Raw genomic sequence first — 7,379 nt, forward strand, 5'->3', positions numbered from 1 at the left:
AGTTTGGTCCAATAAAAAAAATATTGCCTCAACCATCTTGTCTTTTTAATATCCTGGGATTGACCCTGCTAAAACAACACTGCACACATAATATAGTGGCATTTTGGAGAGTTCTCAGGAAGAATACTATCTTGGTAACACAGTAATACAACTATTGGCTCTTCACAACCATCAATAGAGAGGCTCATAAAAACCCTGTCTCTCACAGATTTTGTTAGCATCCCAACCTTCCTGATGTCAAACCAAACTACTAACTTTTTTAAAATTGAAAAAGATAAACAGAGTTAAAGTAAATGGAGAAAGTTGTTACAGGCCTAATAGACTCCACAGGAACAACAAAAAAAACCTATAGGGTATATCTGATTATAAACTTCTAACCTCATTGCTTGTAGGGTGACATGGAATCTAATGGGAAATACATCACCAAGAAAGGCACTCGTGTGGACTACAATACTGGCCCTATTGTGTGGGGTGAACCTGGAACTAATGGGCAGCATGCCTTTTATCAGCTCATCCATCAAGGTACAACTGTAAAACTGGTGACAGCTGTGCAGAACACCTGGGTTTGGGAGGAAATTCTGAACACCAGATGCTGCAGAGGTTGAAGAATTGATACGGTCTTGAGGGCAGGGTATTGGCTAAATTGGCATAGGCTTCTTACCTACCATTAACCTATTATATTATTGTTAACCAGTGGCCTTAGAAGGCAACATGCTGTGGTGTTGCAGCAAAAGGATTTAGGACTTCTAAAAAACTAATCTCTAAAGTAGAGCTGGTCAAGAATTTATGAAATATTTATTTTTTGGAAAACTTTTTGCTGCTGTTTTAGACTAGTTTAGAGTGGCTGAAATTTTGTCAATTTACGGGTTTTTTAGGAAAACTTTTCCTGCTTGATTTTAATAAAGTATTCATGGGTTTCTAACATTGTCTTCCCTGCAGGAACTCGTGTAATCCCCTGCGATTTTCTAATCCCAGTCCAGACCCAAAATCCAATCAGAAACGGCTTGCATCACAAGGTAAAACTACTTGTGCTCATAATCATTAGCAGCCATATTTCCTCTTAGTACAGCTGAAGAGACTAGAGTTCATTCAACACTACTGTATTTCAGAATTCATCTGTTTTAAACACTGGACCACATTTTTAATGTCTGAGACTGCCCCCTCACACGGGTGTGGCAGAACAATCTGACCTGACTATACAGAGGTTTTGTTCCTGCAGAACTTGCAACTCTAGTCTAGAGGCAGACAAAATGTGGCCTGTTGGTGGGGGGTGTAAAGAATTACATTAAAAATCAGGCTAAGTCTGCATATTGCGAGGAGTCAAATTTTCAAAGGAGATGATGAAACCTTTTCCTTAAGAGATGCTCCTGACCTCCAAGCTTTGCACATCCTTGGAAAATAATTCATAAAGATACCAACAGGCTATTTATCTTCTGAGCATTGTCTCCTATGAACCTGGACTGATTTATTAAAGGTTTAATCCATCCATTTATATTGGCTCACTTTTTAACATAACTATAAACTGATTTTTTTCCATTAACTTTCCCAGTGCAATGTGTAACTTTCCTAGTGCTACCCTTTTATTTCCAGCTTCGGAGGGGGAGGTTGTTAGTACTCTTAAATTACACTCTAGATTCTTGTGACAGGATGTTAACACTGATTTCAGACAAATATAAATAACTTCTTTTTTAAAAAAAGACGACCGAGCAATTTCACTCAGTCATTCCTAGGCACGTTAGAAATGATGTATTATGGTGACTGATAGGCACGGCCCAAAACAGGATGTGATCTCTGCCCCGAAGTGCTTGCAAACTAGTCCATGTGATACAATGAGGAGGTAGCATGACTCTTAAAGGAGCAATGATGGGTAACTGCAATAAGAATATACATTTTATTCAGGTAGGGCTGGTATGTGGCAGGACATTAAGGTTTCTGTCTCAGTTCATGGATTTCTCAGCTGGCTAACTTTGTGTAGGTCTTGAGGAGAGGCTGACTTGGTGTGTCATCTGATTAAGAACATCCCATGGATTGGGGGGTATGGCATAGAAGAAAGTGCATAATCTTGTGAAAAGTGGATGAAAAGTGGTAAAACAAGGAGCGCTACAGAGGTAGATACAGTGCAGTGTTTATTGTGGTGGTTTCTGGGGGTGAAATCATGGCCCCACTGAAGTATGATTTCACCCTGAATCTTTAAATTCTCTCCTTTGCATATATTCGTGACACTGAGAAGCCTTCTGGCTATACTTGGAGAAAGAAACCATATTTCTGTTGTACTGTACCTGGTACCTCAGTTTTAGCTCTAAGTGACTTGCCTGACATTGTGCACCCTGGAATGGAATCCTGGTGCAGTACTGGGCTCTAAGCACTAGATAGAGAGGGAGCACTATTAACTAGAAGGGCAGTAATTTGGCTGGCTTGTTAATATCTAACTTCTTCCCATTAGATCCTTCTGGCCAACTTTCTTGCTCAGACTGAAGCCTTGATGAAAGGAAAGACTGCTGATGAGGCTCAAAAAGAACTGCAGGCTACTGGGCTGAGTGGAGATCCTCTGGAGAAACTTCTTCCACATAAGGTATCAGTGTGGTGATAACTGTCATTCAAATGACACTGCTATGTTTTGGTGTCAGAAGCATTGTGTGTGTTGCAGACAATAGGTGGGTACTATAGAAATGTTTAAATGTAGTAGGTTAGGAGAAATGAGGCGCCCTCTGGTGGCGGTTGGCTAGACATGAACAGCAGCAAGCTGCAAATGTTGAATTTTTGGAGATTCAGTGACTGACTTGGGAGGTCTCACTGGGGCAAATTCCTTTTTAAAAACCAACCCATGTCATTGTGTTAACAGAACACTGCAACCTTGCAGCACTTCCAGACAGTACAGGCTTTTCCATGTCTAGCCCTGGAAGCCTGATCTTACTGCACTTGCTGTTGTCCCCATAGTCTGAACTTGTGCATGTAAGAGTCTGCTTGGGCCTAATTTTTAGGTCCAAACGTGACCCAATCCCACATAACCCAAATCCAAGTGGGAAGAATAGTTTTCAACCTGACCCGTGCCCATGAAGTCAGCACAGCAAGAGCTGTGTACCATGCCCTGCTCCTATCATCTGCAGCCCCCTGCTCTGTGTGCTGCAGAGTAAGGCACTGCAACTCTTTGGCACACTCACTCAGCATCACCCCATGCAGCTAGGTGGCAACATCCTGATCTGACCAGGACCTAACACTTGAGCCCCTTTGGTTGGGTTGCAGGGCTCTATTGTACATGCTCCTGGCATTTGGAGAGGACATTTTACGACTATTATGCTGACAAAACTTATTACAATATGGTCTATGGGGATGACCAGCAGATTGAAATTGCTCTTCTAATGCTCTTCATGTTGCTCTCTACAATCTTTAATTAAAATAAAACATAACTTGGTGTGTGACTCACTGATACTAGGGGCCTGGAAAAATAGATTCATGTGATTCTGATATGGGACTCTGTTCGGGATGTAACTCTATTTGTTTTTTGTTTTTGTTTGAAAGGTCTTTGAAGGAAATCGCCCAACTAATTCCATTGTGTTTACAAAACTTTCCCCATTCATTCTGGGAGCCTTAATTGGTAAATATGTCTCATAATTAGTAATGTTCAGTGATATTTTTCTGATGAGGCTTAGTTAATTCTGGCTTTGTTTTTTATAGCTATGTACGAACACAAGATCTTTGTTCAAGGAGTTGTGTGGGATATTAATAGCTATGACCAGTGGGGGTAAGTCTTACTAACCTATTTCCAATCCTTATGAACTATGGCACTCAACTTCTCACTTTCTTAAAGCTTAAGGTAATAAAGTAAGTCAGCTACATATTCCTTGTGCTATTCATCAAAGTGCAAAAGCTTCTGCTGTGGCTCTAAAGACATAAAAAGGCAAGTCTGTGTTTATCCACTGTTAAACCCATGCATGGCATCACAACAGAATTTTGAGGGAAGATTAAGGGACCTACTTTTTATTAGCTTTAAGAAACTATACATGGAAGGAGGGGGAAGAGGGAGAAGAATAGGTGTTCTCAGCAATACTTATGGAAATATTAGAGGTGGAGAAGACCAAGAAAGTGTTACAAAAAGCAATCCCCTTCGAGTAAAGGGCAAACATGGATTACCTGCCTTGTATGGAAACTAATACTAATCAATATGACAGCACAGCAGCTGCCAAGATACTGAAGCACCCAAAAAACCCACCTTTTGATTTCCTTTTCCTGTGTCAGGAAAACATGCACAGGGTTGTCCTCTGACCTAGGAGCCCTAACACTAATGTAGGCTCTATTTCAAATGATACCCTCCACTGTCACATGAGGTACATCTTGATCAAAACTTTTTAAAGGGACTAATTTGGGCCCCCTGGAGACTGAAGTGCTGAAACTTGACACCTCTTGCAGGGGCCTGATTCTCAGAAAGTGCTGAGCACCTGGCTCTGACTCAGGTTCTTTCAAAGCTCTCAGGTTGGGTGCCTAAAATCACTAGTCACTTGAATATCTTAGTTCTTGACTTAGCAGTCATGGACAGCACTTGGTTGACTTACCAAGTCACTAAATAAACCTTTACTTTGCCTCCTGGGTCATGTATGTTGTTGCTGAAGGACAGCAGCCCTTTGAGGAGTTCCCCACTTTTCTTCCTTTCAGATGAAGACTAGCCTTTCTTAGGAGCCAGTCAGTGCTATTCCTTGTCACTGTTACCACTGACTATATGGCTCATAGCTTACTCTCTCCCATGTAGAAACTCCCAGGAGGAAGTAGAGGGGCTGGGATGTGCATAAGATTCAGATGAAACTTGTGCTTTCCTTTTGAGAGGGCAGTGGAAGAGGATGAGGCCCTATAAAGCCCAGGACTCTGTTCTCCACTCCAGAGATCCAAGACTCTGCTCCTGTGCACTGATCTAGAGATTCTACTTTCTGCACCTCTCCTACAGAGCTGTGCTACCATTATTCTTCCAAAACATTGAAGTAGAAGCTGAACAGGGGTCTCTGCAGGCTGTAATGCTGTCTAGAACAGCATAACTCCTGTGAGGCTAACCTGTGAGGTATGGAAAGGAGGAGGTGCCACCAGGGTGAGGAACAACTCCTCTATAGTCCAGTGGTTAGGGCACCCATCTGGGAGGAGGGAGACCAGATTTCTGTCCTATGCTGCTCTCGTGACTCTAATTTATCCAAAGTGGAACTGCTTCAACAGGAGAGAATGAGGGACCCCCTCTTCAGAATATTCTGAGGCCCCTGTTCAAATCTTTTCTCCCCATCAGGCAGGGTGGGGAAACCTGAGACCAGGTCTCTAATATCCATGGGGCTAAAAGTTAAGGGAGAGAGCATCACTACCTCCTCTGGCCAGATTTGAATGGGGATCTATCCAGTAGCCCATGGCTGCTAAGATGCAGGGGAATGCCTCTCTTCCCTTGCTTTGTGGATCATGCTGGGGCTTAGGCATGAGGTAGGGCTCTGGGCACCTAGAACGAGGCAGCAGTGTATATGCCCAGAGGCCAAAACTTTAGGCACCTAGGGAACTTTGCCCCTGAAATTTTAGGTGTTGAGTGAGTCTAGGCACAGCTAAGCAAAGTTTCATGGATAACAGTAGCATCTAATCTGGGGTTTGTACCTAAATATCTGTGGGTCTGGGCCTAAATGAGTTTGTACTAACTTAATTTTTTTCTCCCTCTCCATAAAATGCAGAGTTGAACTTGGAAAGCAATTGGCTAAGAAAATTGAACCAGAACTAGATTCTGATGCTCCAGTGACATCTCATGATGGCTCAACAAATGGGCTCATTAGCTTCATCAAGAAGCATAAAGCTTGACTTGAAAGATTCAGAAGATACCACCAGTCTAACTACCGAAAACCCAGATCAATGTTGTAGTAATTGCTTTTTAGCTACTTTAACCAAAATACACTTGGAGCCCCGTAACTTGTTGCAGCTAATCCTGTTCTGTCAAATGTGTTACAAATGGAAGCTAGTTTTGTGAAACAGATTGTATAGTTGCTTTCTATTTTTGTGGTTGTCAAACTGTAAAGTGCAGCTGGTATGTCCCTCACTAATCCCTCAGTTGATCACATGTACTAAAATAAGGAAATAAAAGACAGTGGACAATAGAACCTCTTCACTCTGTTAAGTGCAAGCCTGATAATCTTAACTTTACCAGTTAGTTCACTCAGTTTCAGAGTATCTAACTTCAATTTGTGTCCTCTTCTTTTGAGACTGGTGTTACTGTAAACTCAGGGGTTTAGGATTAGGGGAAACACCTTGCAGAAATCAAACAACCCAGTGTTGCAACACTGCTCAGATTGTATAGTATGATATGTTCTGTGACGAAGACCTGGTCATAATGGCCACTGTAACCCCTAGGGATTCATTGTTTACTGCTATTGTGCTAAACAGATAAGGAAGGCTGACAAGTGTACTATGGTGGCTCTTCTGTATTTACTTGTCCAGATTCTCCATGAGCTATGGATATATCAGACAAACAGCTTCTCCAAAGAGGAGGAAACTTCTTTCCTGATGTGGCATTGATGCTTTTTAGACTTCAGGAACACTTAGATGTTTGGTATATTTGCATTCAATTTCCTATCAAGCTGCTGGAGCTTAGCACCACTTACTGAGAACCCCTCAGGTTTCCCATATCTGTCTTTCAGGACCCTCCAAACAGTTATACATACAGTAATTGTATTTGCTTCAAATTGAATAAAGAGAACAGAAAACAGTCTTGAAAAACAAGCCTTGAAAGTCTGTTATGGAAATTTTAAAATCCCCCTCAGCCACTGTGTGTATCAGGTTAACTGTAGACTCTACAGAAGACTGCACAGGTGACTTTCTTACAACCCCTATTTCTTCTTTACAGCTTATAAAAATGAGTTGATGATCCCAATCAAGACTCAAAGGGTGGAGGGGCAGTGTGAGGGGAAAGCAAGACCAATTAACTCAATTTAATGAGCTCTACACACCAAATACAGCTTAAAAGAAAACTTGCAGAAACCAAGCTAGAAGTAGAAAATTTCAAGCTTACACCCCCTTCCTTATCTGAGTACAAACACATGTTGCACTCATGTGAATTTGGGTCTTGGAGACATGGCACATGTATGACAGTTGTGGCTTTAATACTAATCTAACACTTCTTGCAATGCTAATCACTTCCCATAATCTCCTGTGGCTACTTAAATTTGAGCTGCTATCCAGAAATACAGGAGTATGAACCTGAGTGGTGGTCTGCACAACAGCAGCTTCCTTGTAAGCTTACTCAAAAGGCAGAACATAATGCAACCCTCATGTTCCAAGAGACAGGTTTCTTACAGCACCTTGCTGCTGACAAATAGCCAAAATAACAAGTGACCATATTCATTTTGGAATTTAAAATCTTTGTTTCAGTGTGA

General features: G+C 41.7%; 1 protein-coding gene across 1 annotated transcript in view; it reads left to right on the plus strand.

Moving 5' to 3' along the window:
• The window catches only part of GPI (glucose-6-phosphate isomerase), a 28,593-nt gene extending 21,863 nt beyond the window's left edge, over positions 1-6,730 (plus strand). Inside the window, exons 13-18 of the mRNA XM_074968771.1 lie at positions 393-522; positions 940-1,016; positions 2,444-2,572; positions 3,520-3,595; positions 3,676-3,742; positions 5,688-6,730. Coding sequence (XP_074824872.1) covers positions 393-522; positions 940-1,016; positions 2,444-2,572; positions 3,520-3,595; positions 3,676-3,742; positions 5,688-5,811 — 603 coding nt within the window. The 3' untranslated portion in view covers positions 5,812-6,730. The remainder of the gene's footprint in view (positions 1-392; positions 523-939; positions 1,017-2,443; positions 2,573-3,519; positions 3,596-3,675; positions 3,743-5,687) is intronic.
• The last annotated feature ends 649 nt before the right edge of the window (positions 6,731-7,379 follow it).

This window comes from Natator depressus, chromosome 12 (genome assembly GCF_965152275.1).
Source record: "Natator depressus isolate rNatDep1 chromosome 12, rNatDep2.hap1, whole genome shotgun sequence".
NCBI lineage: Eukaryota > Metazoa > Chordata > Testudines > Cheloniidae > Natator > Natator depressus.